The sequence below is a fragment of the Pteronotus mesoamericanus genome, unplaced genomic scaffold (genome assembly GCF_021234165.1).
Source record: "Pteronotus mesoamericanus isolate MK-2021 breed Mesoamerican mustached bat unplaced genomic scaffold, CSHL_Meso_final contig_116, whole genome shotgun sequence".
NCBI lineage: Eukaryota > Metazoa > Chordata > Mammalia > Chiroptera > Mormoopidae > Pteronotus > Pteronotus mesoamericanus.
The window spans coordinates 7,696,338-7,713,353 of NW_026555027.1; the positions used below are offsets into that span (position 1 = coordinate 7,696,338).

A 17,016-nucleotide genomic window follows, 5' to 3' on the forward strand; every position below is an offset into this window, starting at 1 on the left:
TTGGATGGTATGATAGGTGAAAAATGGCATCTTGCAATTTTAATTTGCATTTCTCTTGTTAGGATGAGATACATCTTTTCGTAACATAGGACTTATTTCTGTTTCCTGTTCAGTGAACTGTCCATCCAGTCAGGGCTTTATTTTTTTTTAAGAGAATTCCTGTTTAAAAATTTTATTTTTAGAGAGAGGAGAAGGGAGGGAGAAAAGGAGAGAGAGAAACATCAATGTGAGAGAGAAACATCAATGGGCTGCGTCTTGTGCGCGCCCTGACCAGGACCAAACCCGCACCCAGGCAGGTGCCCTGATAGAGAATCAAACCGGCGACCTTTCTCTTTGCGGGAGGACGCTCCAGCCCACAGAACCGCACCCGGTCAGGGCTGGTCAGGGCTCTCTGTACCGTGTGGTGTTAGCCCCTGGAGCTTTGTGAGGCAGACAACTCTGAAGTTTGTCATTTGCCCTCTGGTAGTGTTTATGGTGGTTTTAGACCATGCTGAAGTTTTCCAGATTTGTGGGTTGGATTTAAGAGCCATTTCTTTTTGGGCTTCTGTGTTTTCTGTCATACTTTGAAAGGACTTTGTCTCTCTGAGTTTCACAAAGAAAGTATTTTCTTCAAGGAACTTATTTCACCTCTCATATTTAGACCTTTGATTCCTTTGGAATTGTTTGAGGTCAAGAAAGAGATTTGCTCCAGGTGGTTGATAGTTGTCTCAGTCCTGTCACGGAAGAACACTTCTTGTCCCCCTCGGTGGGTAATGCACCCGTTTCACACGCTCTCCCTGGGTATGTTGGTCTTTTTCTAGACCTTGAATTCTGTTCTGTCGGTCCGCTGTTCACATGTCAGGATCAACATGATACATTAGTAGGTCTTCATATAACGTTTAATTATCTAGTCCAGAAAGTGATCCCCTATTGCCCCACATTTCTTTTTCTGATATTGTGGTAAAATATACCTCACATAAAATGCACCATTTTAACCGTTTTGCCGCATATGGTTCAATGGTATTAAGCGCCTTTGCACTGTTGTGCAGCCAGCCATCACGCCCATCTGTCTCCAGAACTTTCTCATCTTTCTGAACTGAAACTTTGTTCCCCCTTCCTCTCCCCCACCATTGTATTTTGTGAGTCCACGAATTTTCCTATTTAGGGACCGCATATAAGTAGCCTCATATGACATTTGTCCTTTAGAGTCTGGTTTATTTCACTCACATAATACTCTCAAGCTTCATCCCCATTGCAGCGTGTGTCTGAATTTCCTTCCTTTCTAATGTAGAGTAATAGTCCATGGTATGGACGGACCGCAGTTCATTTACTCATTCCTCTGCCCACGCCCATTGCGCTGGCCCAGCCTCGGGCTCCCCTGCACAGCGCCACTGTGAGCGTGGGCGTGCAACTGCCTGCGCTCCCCCCTCTCTGCACATACTCCTGCCTGTTCTTGTTTGTTTCCGCTTTAATATAAATTTTAGAATGAGCTTGTCCATTTCCTTCTGGAAAAAGAAGTGTTCGTATTCTCGCTCGGATTACACTCACTTTATAGGCCTGCAGAGCGAGAGCAGATGCCTTCACGACAGTAAATCTTCCTGTCCAAGACTTTCATGGGTCTTTCCATTTCTAAGGGCTCAGAAGGGTTTCATGTTCTCTATATGCAGATTGCGCGCCTCTCTGCAGTTTCTTCCAACGTGTGTTCTCGGCTTTGTCCTTCCTGTGAATGAGCCTTTCCTTCTACTCATATTCTCTTTGCTGTTGGGGGATGTATTTTCTATCGTTACACCCCTCCCATTGTCTGTAGTAGCTTAGAGTCTTCCCCGTGAACACTCATCCTCCTGCAGTTGGTAGGAGCTTTCTGTTCCCTCCTCGTTCTGCTCTGGAACCTCCGATTTCCTTTTCTTGCCTTGTCAGGTCCCTTTGGTGCAACTTCAAACAATGGTGAAACCAATAGGCATCCCTGTCTTGCCTCCAATTTTAATGGGAATGCCAGCCACCCTTCCCCATTAAGCGTGATTCTCACTGGCTCAGACCAAGATGTTAGCGGGCCTGTCTTCCCTCGCGAGGCCCTCGGGGTGAAGCTGTTTCTTTGCCTGGTCCAGCTTCTGGAGGCGCCCTCACTCCTTGGCTCAGGGCGCCTCCTCCACCCTCACAGCCAGAACGTAGACATCTCTCCTGCTGTGTAGTCACATGTCCCTCTGACTCTCCTGTCTGCCTCCCTCCTTTGCATTGGGCCCACCAGATAATCCAGGATCATCTTCCTGTCTTGATGTCAGCTGATTAGCAAGCTTCCTTCCACCTGCAGCCTCACCTCCCCTTGGCAGTGAGAGTTAACACATTCACGGAATCCCTGGCGGGCACGTTTGGAGCCATCATTGTCGCCAGCACATGCATCGTTAAATGACTTGGACTCCCCTGGGACAGTGATGTGCACCGTGTCCTTGTGACCACTGGGGAGAGGTCCAGAGGAGCTGGTTTTCACCAATCAAAAATTTCTTCCCATCTACCAAAGACAGTTTCGTGCAAACACAGCCCATTCGTGAGAGTCTCTGTGTGGCAGCAGCTTGGCACCAGTCAGGGGGAACTTCTGCCTCCAGCCTTGCTCACCAATTAGGTCCCCTTTAGGAAAGGAGTTCCTGCTCCCTGTCTAACACATGCTGCTCCCTTTTCCACCCTTCCTCCATCCCCTCCTCCCAGGTGGCTCTGCCTGATGGCCACTGCTCTTACTGCATGTGGGTCAGGGGCTGTATGGTATCTATCTCCTGCTTTCACCCAAACTTTGATGTTTGGGACAATCTCCAGGGGAATGAAGAAATGACTCTGGCAGCCATGTTGATACCGGAAGTCTTGAAAGATATTTCAGATGCCTGATTTTGTCATCCAGATATTAGCCATCCCTTTTGGCTTGCATCCATTCTCCAACATCAGACTTCAATGCCTGTGGCCCCCAATATTCCTGCTGGATGCCTCCTACCAGCCTGTCTCTTCTCTTCTTTCCTCCATTTCGGTTTGGGAACAGGCCATCCTCCTGGCTCACTTCCCTTCTGGAACATGTAGCATATGTGCCCTGTCCTTTTTGCTGACCCTCTGGATTAAATTCCCCTGAGAGCTTATTCTACCCTTGGCATCTTTCTAAACTTTTATCTTTTAGCTCATTGAATTTTTTTAATTATCACATGAGGCCAGGTGCTAATATTTTATAGAGAAGGAAAGTGAGGCACAGAGAGGTCACAGTGCTTGCTAAGTCGAGTGTATATTAGCTTCCTGAGAGAACACTTGTCTTAAGAAAGAGAAAGTTTTCACTGACAGGTGGGGTTGGGGGCTGGGGGAGAGAAGGAAGGATTGAAGGCATCTTTTAACCTGCATAGAACTCACAGGGCTTCTTTCTGTGCCTTTTGATAGCCTAGCCTCTGTTCTGCTAAATAATCTTAGCGTTGATTTTTTTTTTTTAAGTCATAAAACCTTTTTTTGGCAGAGTTGTGAATAATTTGAAAGTGTAGTTTTTGGACTCTGACCATTTACCTTTTTGGAGCACATTTTACCTTCTTCTGTCGGAAATAACTCTTTAATCGTTATAACAAACCTGTGGGAGTCTAGCCGGCCCCAGCGTCCAGGCCGGTGCCTTCTGCCCTCTGGGGTGGGAGGGTCCCTTGCTGCCCTGAGCACAGAGGTTTGAAACCTGCCAGGTCCAGGTCCCTCCGGGTGCTCATGTGGTGAAGAGGGAGTCTTTCCCTTACAATGTCCCATAACCCCTCTGGGTACTGCTCCTTCCAGGAGGCCAGGAAACGCCTGTCCAGCCAAATCCCCCTGATCATCCAGTTCTTCATCCTCCGGTCGTATGGCCAGAAGCTGAACAAGGCCATGCTCCAGCTGCTGCAGGACAAGGAGAAGTACGACTTTCTCCTCAAAGAGCGCAGTGACACCAGCGACAAGAGGAAGTTCCTGAAGGAGCAGCTTTCACGGCTGACAAAGGCTCGGCGCCAGTTATGCAAATTCCCTGGTTAAATTGGGCTCTGTCCCACCTGTGTCTCCATGGCCCCTTTCCCTGAGAGGTACCCTTGTTAGTTGCCCACGCTGGTCGCTTAGTGGAAAGGACCTACTGGGAGGCTGTGATGAGCTATTTGGTGTCTCGCCTGAGACTCAAGGGCCCATCCTCATGAAGGGTGTAGTTTAGGCTGGATGGATGATGTCATCTTCCCACAGACTAACACATGTGAGCACCATGGCACAGCTACTTCCTGGATTTTTTCCACAACTTTTCACTCATGTGATATTTTTGGACCATTAGTATCATGTATATGAATGCCATAGGACTCTTACCTCATCTGTTAGTAATAAACTCTTTCCAACAGACATTTCTCCAACACTGTTTTTATTGAGGAGGGAAAGCCTGAAAATGACAGCAGGTAGGAACCCTGGGGAGCCGATGCGATGCTGCCCCCTGTGGCGGGGCCAGGTCAGAACAAGGAAGTTGAGTAAAGGATGGTCCTCTGGTTACCTACCACTGTTTGAAGGGAAATGAGGGATGAAGTAAAACAGCGCGGAGCAAGTGGTATTCATTGTTTATCGTGTGCCCTGATCGAGTGTTCAACTGGTAAATCCCTGGGCACCTACTTGGAGTTAAAGACAAATGCCCAAGTTTGGAGAGTGGCCAGCTGGCCAGTGCTCGTGGGGGCGGGGGGCATCCAGGAAGAAGAGGCGGTGGAATGTTCACCATGGTTACGCTAGAGGAGCTTGGCACTCATGACTCCTGGTCTAGTAGGGGTGGGGACACTCACAGGTGCCAGCCACGCCAGCTGTGGGGGAGGACACTGAACAACGGGGCTGTAGCTGGGGGAGCAGGGAGTCCAAAAGTACCTGTACCATGTCCTTGAAAGTGAGCTGAAGCATCATGAGCCTGGAGGAGTGGCGGCCAGTGGACAAGCAGAGAGATGAGGTGTGTGCCCGCTGTGCTAAAGAGGAGGACCCATGAGCAAAGGCTTTCCGGGGAGACCCGCTCTGCACGGCCAGCAAGGGCGGAGGGCGCCCTTTCTGCCGAGGTGTCCAGAAAGGAAGGGCTTCTGGCCAAGCTGAGCAGCTGCTTAGCGGTGGGCCGGAGAGGTGAGCTTAGTTACACCGTCCCCTGCCCCCTGCCCCTGCCCCCCACCAGATCACTTCTGACACTCCATGCTGTTCAATGCTTTGGGACAATATCAGAATTTACTTACAAGAGGGAATGCCAGGGAACAGTGCACCTCAGAGGCGGCACCCTTGTGCCTCTCCTAGGTGGCAAACACTGCAGGTTGATGCAGGACCAAGTGCTCACAGGAGTCAGCTTGACTCATTAAAAGGGAACGCTATACCAATATGCACGGACTTTTGTAAGAACAAGGGTAGGCAGGCAGTGCATTCATCTCCAGTACTGGGCATGTCCCTTTAGGAGGCTAGCCAGCTTCTCACCTTGGTGCCTGGGAGCTGGCACTCCCTCATGGCTGGCCTGAGTAACTAGTCCAGTACCAAGCATCCTCAACACTGAGCAAAAATTCTCGTGGACCAGGAACACAGAGGGCAGTGTTGCCAAGTGTTCTTTGCTGCTATAAATGTCCTGGTAGTCGCAGAGAGCGTGGAGAGAGACAGTAGTGTGTGCTCCAGATGGGGAATTTACCTGGTGGGGCTGGGATTGGGGGGGGGGGGGCGTTGTTTCTGCTGGGGACTTGGGAGATGTTCACAATTTCTTTCCTTTTGGCCAAAAAGAGAGGTGGCCAGGGATCTCCCAGGCCAGTACTGTCAGCCATCAACAGGGGAGAAGATCACTGTCTCTCTTCCCAAGTGTTCAGGACGCAGGAAGGGAAATAGCCCTGGAGTCCACTTTGGGTGACTCCTTCCAAAGGCAGCAGGACTCGGGCAGGGAGTTAGACTGCCCCTGAGGTCTTCCACCCCGCCCCACACCCATGAGGGCCCTCCCCAGATTCTGCTTTCCAACCTGTAGCACCCACTGGCTGGAAGGTCATCAACCCGTACAGAATATATTCAAATGCCAATGATGCCCACTCATGGAACCTTCCGGGCACGTCTGGGGCTCAGCTGACCCACAGGATTGGGCTGAGTTTGGGGCAGAGCACAGTGAGGGGCTGGAGAGAACCGGACTGACCGAAAGCCTTCATTTTCCAAACACAGTCTCGGGGGCTGCAGGGGCTTAATAGATGCTGTGGGGGGAAAGGAGGAGAGGGAGATGTTGGGCACTTGTTCAAATGACTTAGGGATTTACAGTTTTCCTCTAAGACGCTGTGGGGCACCTGCCTTTATCACTGTCCTTCCCAAGCAAAAGCAAGGACAAAAGCACTCCAATCCGACAGCAAATCCTCCACCAGGTAGCAGTAAAAACAGCAAAGGGGAGTGCCTTGGCTTCCCATTTGTCAGATCCCACCTTATTTTCCTTCGGGGGGGGGGGGGAAGCGTCTGAGGGGTGCGGTGGCTTCTCAGGAAGTGACAAGCCTGCAATGCAAAGCGGTGGCTCACACACCACTATTTACGGAGCTAATCCTTTTAACAGGAGAGGGCTGGCGCCTTCCTGGGTTTCTTAAATGTTACTTTAGAAGTAGCACAAATTCCAGCCTCTTCTGAAAACGTCGGGAGCATCGGGAAAGTGAGCTGTGGAATCTGCTTCATCCTCCCTGGGCAGCCAAAGAGACGGAGGGCTGCAGTTAGGGGCCTTGCAGTTCCTCCCAAAGTCAAGGCTCCAGACGAAGCCTTCGTCTCAACGGAAAAAGGCTCTGAAATCAGAGCGGGATTGCGGGATGGCAAAACTGAAAGAGCGGGGAACAGACCAGATCCCCGTGTAAAGCCAGATGCTTCCGTTAACAGCTCAGCGGGAGGTGAATCCCAGCCTGCACATATTTCAACGCCCAGAACTCCCTGCCGCCTGGCCCAGCTGTGAGAAGCAACAAAAGGGTCAGCACAAATTACACACTTTCATTATTGCTCGTGCATGCACTTTGCTATTAGTATTTTGGGTTATTTTACGTTAAGTGAATTAATTTGTTTTTATAAAGCTTTAAATATAAAAATATCAGTATTTCCCTAGTCTCAGCATTCTGGCTAGCTCTCCAAGTGAAGTCAGCCCCATCCTATGGGAAAACCATTCACAAGATAAATCCAAAGTGAAAAATGGAACGGAAAAGATTGTCAAGTGCCCAGGTGGACGTTTTCAGATGCATACTCCATCACCACTCCCGATCTCTTATTTGTGAATTTGCCTCCTCCCTAAAAGTCAGTCATAACCCGCAATTCAGTACCAGCAGCGCTTTGGTGAACATGGCGAAAATCTAAGCGCACACCCTCAGCTAAGGTAGAACAGGGCTCAAGGCTCGATGAATATTTGGAAAAAAAAAAAGTATAATTTATTTGTACAACATTTCACAATTCAATTTACAGTTAAAAAAAAAAGAGATACAAAACAGAAGACAAACAGGGGTCACATAAATAAAAAGGCGCATTAGCGGAGGGACACATTCTCACCATGACAACGCTCATTAAGACCCGGCTTGGGGGGCAGGCACCTCAGCGCTGTGTGGTGGGAAGGCCTCCAGGGACGCTGCTGCCCCCGAGGCCCGAGGAACCCAGCGTCCTGAGAATGGGGCTGTAGAATCTTCCATTCCGAGTCCTAGCAGGAGGAGCGCGTCACTCTTGGAAACCAGTGCGCAGGACCGGAACCTCGGCAGAAGTCGTCGGAGCAGAGCACTGACCCACCCCTTTGGCAAGTCAAGCCCAACCCCCCTGCCCAGAGGAACCTAGGGGGCCCGAAGGGGCCACGCGGAGTCCAAAGTACACTTTTCTCTCTTTTGTCACAAGCACGCTGCTGTTCTTCAGCAAACTCATTTCCAGAACATGAAAATAGGAGCCAGTCGCTTGTGAACGCAGCTCGAATTGGCAAGGACAGTAGTTTCAAAGAACCAAATGTAGCAACTACGTAGAGGCGTCACAGCCCAGATTCCATGAGCACTGAGGTAGTAACACGTGGAAACAGTGTACCTTGAATCACACATCCCTGATTTCCCCAGGTGACTGCAAGTTCCGGTGATTAGCAGGCGGAAGAGGGTCAGCACGGAAGAGCGCTTGGCCCTCCTGTGTGTCCACTTCTCCAAAGAGGCCGGGAGGCGGGCCAGGGAGGGGGGCGAGGGTGAGGCTGGTGTCCCGGGGCAGAGCTGCATCCAACTGCCGTGCCCACCTCCGCAGTGAACCGCCTGCGATGGCGGCCCTTGCTCCACGCGTTTTCTGTCTGTCCACTCACCACCCCTGCCCCCAAGAAGAAGAAAAGGCTTCTGATGACCTTTCCAGTGACAATCAAGTCATCACCCATTAAGGGCTGGTCCCTTTATTTCCAGCCACCATCCAGGGCTGCTAAGAAGGCACTTAAAAAATGATCAGTGAAAAATGCTGGCGGAGGCACAGGTCCTGGGGCTAGCCCGGGTGGCCCTCCGTAGCAGGGCCCTGGAGCAAGAGGTGGCTGTCCCACCTGGCTTTGTCTCAAGCCGTCCCACAGTGGCTGAGAGGCCCCCAGCTCCACAGACATCCCCTGGGCGGGCTCAGGACAAAGATGCCAGTGGCGAACTCCATCCCCTCTGCCCTGTGTCGGCCTTGGCACCCCTTTTTAGATTCGAGGTCAGCGGGCATGGCCCGAGGAGCAGCCACCGTGGCCTGTGCAGAACCGGGAAGAGTGCCAAAGTCAGACGAGTTCACTATTTAATCAAAATGAAAGGACCTCTGAATCATTTCTAAAGATACATATGCACAGGGAATTAAACATCAGCCCCTTCATTTTATCATGGAACGATGTCAAGGACTGGGCCAGACCCATTAGCTGTTTGCCTGTACAAGAGGAAGAAGAAATGATGTTATTAAGATAAATGAAAATAGAAAACTATTTTTCCCCCTATATTGACGAGGTACTCATACACCAAATGAGCCAGCGTGACAAGGCAAAAGGACGTGACTTTCCTACAGCATGAAGGTCAAGGAGCTAGGCCAACAGTGGGGAGGGGGATAGGGTGCGTGGGGAGGCAAACCGCTTTGTTCGGCTGGGATGTGGGCCTTCCCTGGGAAACCAAGCTTGACTCAGCCACTGATAGACATCGGGGGTTTAACAACTCTGGCTCTTCGTCCACAGTCTCTCCTGCCACCCAGCCATTCACTGGAGGGTCTGGCCGTGCCAAGCCATCGGCTGTGCCCTGGACACACCATACGGCTTTTTCTCTCATGTACTGGACAGAGAGCCCACCCCTTGGCCTGGCTCAGCTCCCAGGCCCCCAGCCCCACCCGCTTCCCTCCACCATGCAGCCCCCAGCAGGACAGCTGGGTTGCCTCTTTCCAGCACGCAGCCCTTTGCCGGGTGCGACCTCCCAGCCGCTGGGGGCTCTAGAAGGTATTAGGCCTCGTGGTTGAAACTTGGGGGCCAGGTCAGGGCCTGTCCTTCCCTCCGCAGGCTGGAGACTTGAGAGGACACAAAATAGAAGCTTGTCTTTCACCAGCAGCCCGGCCCTGGCAGGGGCAGACCCAGTGGAGGCTGCCAATCCTGGGGCTCCTGGTGCTGAGAACGTGTGGCTCTCGCCCAGGATGCAGGCAGTGCCAGGAAGAGGCCTCTGCTGAGCAGGGTGGTTGGGCTGGGCATCCCCGAGGAGCCCCTGGGACCTCCCAGCTCCACCGTCTCTGTTCACACTGGAGAACCCCTGCTGGTCTCTCCGCCCCCAAACTACAGGACCTGCCCAGGGCGCACTCAATAGTCCACAAAAGGACAGCAAAGTTACCACTCGACTAGCTAATTTGCGTCCCTGTACTCTTTGCCCTTCACCAAAATTTGCATCTGAGGAGGTCTGGGCGCAGCCGCCTGAGTGAGGACCGTGCCAGTCAGCAGAGCACAAGCCCACGCATAGTGTGCCCTGCCAAGCGGAGCCCCAGATCGGTTCCCTGAAGCACCCCTGGGCAGCACGCAAGTGACACCCACCAGTAGTGACAGGTGGGCACGGGCAGGGGCGGGCGGGGCGGTGCTCAATGCAAACCATTGTCAAGAAAGGCACCGTGTGCGCCACGCCCACGGGTGGGCAGCAGTCAGTGCCCCGCCATGAGCGGGACACAGCTCACAGACACCTGGGCTTTGACACAACATCTCCAGCAGGAGGACGGGACAGTTACCCTCATTTGCCGATGAATCCAGTCTGTAAATACTGTCACGTTCCCATACACTCCTGGTCTGTTTGCCTTGGCACAGCCGGATCCCCAGCTCGTGTCCCCAATCAACCACCAGACGCTGCTCTTCAAAGTGACCAGAGGACCACCACTGTCACCCTGGGGACGCAGCAAGGAACAGAAGTCCAAATGACAACCGCGCAGACACCACCAACCCGGCACAGGTGTATGTGTGGCTTTCGTATCTCCTCCGATAGGTAAGAGTGTATATAATACATCCCCCAAAGAGTCGATGCCAGCGATGAATTTTAGTCTATCTCCGCTAAGAGTTACTAAATCAGGTGGTGTCGGTATTTCAAAAATCATCAAAAACTTCTAACTCTCCCACTGACACTTAGCATAAAACCCTTTCGGAGGAAGCAGTGGCATGTGGGTGTGGTTGGTAGTACAAAACCTTTTACACCACAGTGTGACCGTTAGCTGCCACGATGTCCCCCAGCTGCCTCAGAGTTGGCTCCGTGTCCCAGGGACATGGAACCCTGTCTCTCGTCGAGGGAGAGAAGGGTTCATCTGCCCAGTGGGGTAGACAAGACCTGGAGGTTCAGCAAAAAGCTGCAATCACCTGGCAGGAATCCATGGTCCCCTGCAGGTACCCGGCACAGATCATGGTTGGCGTGATGAGGTTGTTGTAGACGTATCTGCTGTTGCATTGCACGGGGTCAATTAGGGGCACCATCACAGCGTTCAGCTCGTCCGACGTTTTCCCTGAGACCGACAGACCGTGTCATGGTGGAATCCGGGCAGCCAGCAACCCGCACAGGAAGAGTGGACCCCCGCCTGGGGACAGGCACTGCAGGCACTAGACAGGGAGGGCCCTGACCCCCAACGCGTCCCTCCTTCCTCCTCCCCAGCCCTCTTCTGGGGAGCCTGGGCCGCCCTCGCAGCGGGCGGACTGTGCTGAATGCAGCTCTAGATCCTGGTTTCAGGGAGAAGACGCCCTGCCCTGGGGGCTGTGGAACCCGCCCGGGTCCCCGGAGCATCCTCAGTCATCGCTTAATGGCTGGGCTTTGCAGCAGCACCTGGCCTCCCTCACCGCTCCCTCTTCACCGGGCCGTCCCTACCTAAAGCGAACCAGCCTTTCTCAAACCCGCACCCTCCTCCATGCACTGTCTCCCTTCTCATACTTCTCTGAACAATCACAGGCACCTGCTGTCCCCGCTTCTCCCCTCCCACCCTGCTACCTCCATGGCACGTCTTTGGGCACCATGGGCTTCCTGTGCTGAAACAGAACCTCACGTCGCCATCCTCACCGCCAGCATCCCTTGGTCCGGACATAGTGCCACCACCCGCCCGGGGCTCCTTGCCACAAAACGGGCAGCCATCCTCCCTGGACTTGTCACTCTGGCCCCTGCTGACATTCAATCCAGCAGCAGATCTGGTGGCCCTATCCCAAAGCTACAAGGTCACTTCCTCTACGCCCACATCCAGGCCTGAGCCGCCCACTCATCAAGGAGACCACGGCAGGCGTCCCCTCACCCTCATGTTCTGTCTGCTCTTGCCCACATCCTTGCTGTGATAGCCATCAGATTATGTCACTCCTTTGCTTCAATCTGTCCAGCGCTCCCCATCTTGCAAGGAATAGAAGCCGGGGTCCTGACCACAACCCATGAGGCTTGACACAATCTGGTCCCCGCCCGGCCCCTCGCCCCTGGCCCACCATGCCCCCCAGCCACACTGGCCCGTCTGCCCCTTACACATTCTTGTCCTTAGGATGTCAGCTCAAATGTCACCTCTTCCAAGAAGACTTCCCTGACCACACCCCCGCCCAGCCCTCTTCGAAGCAGCCACTGTTACGTTTCTGGTTTGTCTGACCTCGTCCTGCCTCACATATCCAAGGAAGAAAGCGAAGTAAATTTCTGAGGGCAGAGATTTCTGTCTTATTTTGCTCACTGGCACATTCCCACTGCAGCAAGTGCTCCACAAATTATCTGCTGATTTTCCTTTTCAACTTGGCTGCTGGACAGCCTTGCTTGCTACCCAAAGGCTGAGAGGTAGTAACTTCCTTTAGACGCGGTACCCACTGCCACCTTCTCCTGAAAAGCCCCCCATCACCCAGCCCTTGTTCTCTGCACCTTGTTCTAAGGATTCATTGTATGTGTGCCCTGAATGCTTTTAGGAAGAAGGGTGTGAACAATATATAAAATGCTCCTCTGCACCACTAGGCACTTCCATGCTCCACAAAGATGAAACAGCCAGGGTCCTTTCAACTGAAAATTATCTGGGATGGAGAGGACTGATAACTGAAGGAAGCCGAGCAGGTCCACTCTGGGGGCGGGGGCACCTCATTCCCTCTCCCTCTGGGTGGGGGCGGGACAAAGGCCATCACTGGCCATGCCTGCCCACCCCTACCAAGCCCATTATCTCTCGGCCATCAGAAGGCAGCCGACTTCCAGGGTGGCCTGTTGGCAACAGTAAAACACGCTCCCAGGGCGATTTTATACTCCTCACACTTGCAAAGCCTTTGTCCTGCAAAAAGCGGTTTCCACACATTGGGCCATTTGACCTCAACACGAACATGGTGTGTTAAGTAGGGCAGGTGGGATTCTTCCCATTTGGCAGGTGGGGCGACTGAGGCACAAGGACCAAGAGCTGCCCCACGTCATCCAATCATGCAGGAGCAGAACCGGGATGGAAGCCCGGGCCTCCCGCCCCCACGCCCAGTGCTGTGTGGCACAGGACCTGCAGACTCTCGTGCCCAGGGGCCTCACCTTTCTCGTAGGTGGCCCCCCACCCGGAAATCCAGCAGGGCTGCTTCGGCTCCAGCCTCAGGCCTGGGTTGGGCAGACATACAGGTTTCACTTTGTCTGTTTCAAGAAGAAAACACACCGTGAGCCAGTGGGCAGGGGCCGGGGAGCCTGCTAGACACCCTCCAGCGCACAAGACAGCCCCCCGCAAAGAATTAGCCAGCCCCAGATGCCAGCGGCATGGTGGCCGAAACCCTTGTCTGCGCTCTCCTGTATTGATTAAATTACCACTGACCGAGGAGGAAACACAGAGGGGCACATTTTCGGGTGACCTGGCTTCTGCTGAGCACACTTCTGTCAGCCAACCCTGCCGCCCCGCCCCGCCCCCTACCTCAACACAAATTCCTACCTTCTATTATCACAACACAGGTTTATTTCCAATCAACCACTCCTCCAGATTTAGTCAAAGTTGTTTGCACACCCTGAGCCCCACGAACAAAGGAACGTACCGTTAAAAGTCAGAGGTGTCTGCAACTTCATCAGGGCGATGTCATTGTTCTTGGTCTTGGAGTCATAATTTGGATGAGAAATCACTTTTTCTACCCGGTAGCCATGCTCATAGGTCATGAGATATTGTCTCAAAATTCCTGCGAAGGCCGTCCAGTACCGTGGATTGTTCAGCGGCCTGGAAGACAGAGGTAAACACCATTCACTATCTCAAAACCACAAACGTGAGGCTCTCACTCAAAAGCCGTCCGCTGGTGCCAAAGGTCCCAGGGCTGACACGACCCGTCCAAGCCAGCGAGGCAGGCGAGGAGGCCTCGGGCTCCCCTGCGCCCACCTCAGCCTGGCCTCCCCTGCACATCTTCCCTCCTTCTGGCCCCTGCTCAACCTCCCGGGGGGACCCCGTGCCTCTTCTGAGCTGCAGTAGCAGCAGCTCCAAGAACGTTTTTTCTTGGACCTAATGCCTCTCTGAGGTTTTAAAACTCATTTCCAGCAGGACTGGATCTTCCCTACCTGTATATGCTAGGGCATTTCCTGACACACAGTAGGTGCTTAATACGTGTGTGGTGCTGGAGAGACTCTAAGTCCATAGCCATCCAAGCATTACCTTTATCGAGGGGTTTTCCAGTAGGAGCGCCCCGAATCCTACCAAGCCATCAGAGCCTGGGGTGGGGGGGGGGAGGGAACAGCCTGGGGATTAAACACGGCTTCCCTCGCCCTCTCCACAGCCCTGGGGAGGAGCGGGAGCCCGGCTCACAGGTGCCTGCGCTGCCGCGCTAGGCGTGCACTGCCCGAGGCCATGCAGCCGAGCCAGGCCCAGCCACACTCTAAACCAGCAAAATACCTCTGATGAGTGAGGTTTCCTCAAAAATCAACATGTGACCCAAAGATTCTATGTTTTGAAAAAAAAGGAGGAGGACAGTATCTTCCACAAAAGTGCTAAGGCTAGAAATTAGGGTGCCGACCCTCGCCTCCCAACCTGGCTGTGTAGTGGGCTACCCTGCAGCCAAGGATGCTTCCCCAAGGCCCAGAGAACTTTCCTGCAGGGCAGCGTGAGATTCCTGGGCGTGCCTGAGTGCGCGCTCTCCGAGGCTGATCATGCAGAGGGGGCCAGAGCTCCCAAGGTGGCAGGAACGGACAGTGACCTCCCAGCCCCACCCTGCATCCCTGCTCCCAGAACCCTGCATTCAGTGGACGCCGCATACATGCTTGCTGAGGGATAGGCCTGGCCACGTTTCACGTGCAGTAGCTCATCTGACCCTCCCAGCGATACCACAAAGGAGGCACCATTAGGACCCCCCAATTATACACAAGGAAACCGGAGCTTAAAAGGTCAAAAGATTTTGCCCAAGGTCACATGGCCCCAGAGTCACCTCCAAACCCAGGAGCCCTCATCCCACCATGCACATACTCTTCCACGCAGTGGGCGGCTGTCACAATCCACTCGGGGGTGATGATGGAGCCTCCGCAGACATGGACGCCCTGGACTTGCAGGCTGACCTGCCAGGGCCAGTCCCCCGGGGCGGCACTCGTCCCGCCCACGATCCGACTCTGCCGGCCCATCCTCCTGTTGACCCCGCACTCTGAAGGCGACAAGCACAATGCAGCTGGTCAGGAGCGGGACCCGGGCCCCTGACCCACCCCGACACCCACCCGCACAGGGTGCGTCCCGACGGCTCCCGTCCCAGACGTCCCACCAGGCTGGTGGACAACCGCTGCCGCCTCTTGTTCCTGTCGGTTTGGGGTCTGACTTGTAGAGAACATGCCCTGGTTTCTTTTTGGTCAGAGGGATGAGAAGACACTCCTCCAGCTCCCCGGGACCCCTCACCACCACCCTGGGAAGCACCACTTCTGCTGACGCTGTGATTCCAGACACCCAGCTGGGGTCCTGCGTGCCCAAGGCCCTGGGGCCGGCTGGAGCCCTAGAGGGACTGAATGCTCAGGATCCCTGAACAAAGTGAAGGAGGGATTCCTCCTGCGTGCTGGTCACACTCCCCGGCAGGTGTCTTGTGGGGCCAGAGGGTGGTGGCACAGGCACCTCTCTGGGTACCTAAAGGAGCTTGAGCACAGCCCAGCCAGGAAGTCTCACCCCTTCGACCAGAAAAGCTGAGCTTTAGGACCAAGGAACCTGAGCCCCTAAAGGGACAGGACATGGCCGTCCCAGAGAGAACACGCAGGGACAGAGCCTTCCCTGCTGCTAACGGGTTTGGAAACCCTGCGCAGCCCAGACTCAGCACGGACGGCACCCACAGGCCTCCGGCTCCCCGTCGGGTGGCTCAGGAGTGCAGCCTCCCCTCTCTCCTCCTTCCCAATGACACGGGGGTACCTGTCTGAAGGTACAGAGTATGTCCTTTCTCGAAACACAAAAAGGAAAAGCAGGACTCCCTTACCTATACAGCGTAAAGACACCACGTTTTTTGAAGAGCAGACATCACTGTGAAAGAAGAAAGAGGATGTTGGTCACAAAGACGCAGGAATGAACATTTTCTTCCGACGTCCTCAGCCCCCTGCCTCCCCGTACATGGCAGGGCCCTTGGTTGAGGGCTCGAATCAGGAGAGTGAACCCGTACGGGGGCAGTGGCGAAGGGCAGACGCCGAGCACGGCTGCACACCCCAGCTGTGTGAGCGCGCGCGAGTTACCTAGGCTCTGTGCCTCGGTTTCCCATATGCAGAATGGGCTGATTGCAGTACCAGCTCATCGGGTGGTTTGGAGGGTGAACACGCAACAATGCCATTATTATTATTATTATTATTATTATTATTATTATCCTCACCCGAGGACATTTTTTTCATTGCCTTTTTAGAGAGAGAAGGGGGAAAGGGAAAAGTCAATATTTTTATTCTGGAATTTAAAATCATCTTCTAATATTTTAAGGGAACCACTGGGACACTTCGGGTTTTTTATGACTGTTTTACACCTATTGCACAGAAAACAACGCTGTCAATTATTTACCTGGGAGCCGAAGAAAAGAAAGTTACTTGTTCAGAAGGTAAACATTCGAGGGGCAGGTGAGAAAGAATCAACACGCATTCTGCGGCACAGCGACGCACTTCTTCCCAGTGTGCTGAGGAGGCACGGCGCTGCCCCTCACCTCCCGGCACTCAGAGCTGGCAGCGGCCCACTGCGCACAAACGGACACAGCGGGCACCAGCATCGGGCCAGCCCTGCTTCGTGAAGGAGCAGGAGACAGACAAGCCCGCCGCCCGCTCCTGCCGGGACAGACGCACCACGAACCTGGTCCACACCAGGGCCCATCTGCTGGCTGCGGCTAATCTGCCCGTCCCGGAGGCAGCCTGGCTTCCCGCCACCCCTTTTAAGAAGAAAAAGCACTAAGATACCCATCCAAGAATCACCCTCAATTCCTGACAGCAGCCAATCAAAAGAGAATCCCTGCTTCATTAAATCTTCCCTTAGGTGACCAAGCGCAAGCCCAAACCCTCGAAGTCCTTCACGACAGAGACCTTCCAACAGAGACGCTCCGCAGTTCCCAGGACTAGGAGTGTGTCCTGGTGCTTTCTGGCCAAGGGACACTGGCAACGCCAAGAGAACACATGCCCATGAACAGATGTTTTCTAGAAATCATGAGGCTGATTCTCCTTTACAAGGCAGCACCGCCGTGCGGCC

General features: G+C 53.7%; 2 protein-coding genes across 5 annotated transcripts in view; one reads left to right on the forward strand and one right to left on the reverse strand.

Moving 5' to 3' along the window:
• The window catches only part of MX1 (MX dynamin like GTPase 1), a 28,746-nt gene extending 24,394 nt beyond the window's left edge, over window positions 1-4,352 (forward strand). For both annotated transcript variants that reach the window (XM_054578558.1, XM_054578567.1), the window contains exon 14: window positions 3,757-4,352. In XM_054578558.1, coding sequence (XP_054434533.1) covers window positions 3,757-3,987 — 231 coding nt within the window. In that variant the 3' untranslated portion in view covers window positions 3,988-4,352. The remainder of the gene's footprint in view (window positions 1-3,756) is intronic.
• A 3,040-nt stretch (window positions 4,353-7,392) lies between these two features.
• The window catches only part of TMPRSS2 (transmembrane serine protease 2), a 34,203-nt gene continuing 24,579 nt past the window's right edge, over window positions 7,393-17,016 (reverse strand). For all 3 annotated transcript variants that reach the window (XM_054578598.1, XM_054578591.1, XM_054578580.1), the window contains 7 exons: window positions 15,782-15,825; window positions 14,803-14,974; window positions 13,397-13,572; window positions 12,912-13,007; window positions 10,766-10,908; window positions 10,150-10,302; window positions 7,393-8,829 (listed from right to left, as the gene is read on the reverse strand). In XM_054578598.1, the coding sequence (XP_054434573.1) occupies window positions 8,818-8,829; window positions 10,150-10,302; window positions 10,766-10,908; window positions 12,912-13,007; window positions 13,397-13,572; window positions 14,803-14,974; window positions 15,782-15,825 (796 nt within the window). In that variant the 3' untranslated portion in view covers window positions 7,393-8,817. The remainder of the gene's footprint in view (window positions 8,830-10,149; window positions 10,303-10,765; window positions 10,909-12,911; window positions 13,008-13,396; window positions 13,573-14,802; window positions 14,975-15,781; window positions 15,826-17,016) is intronic.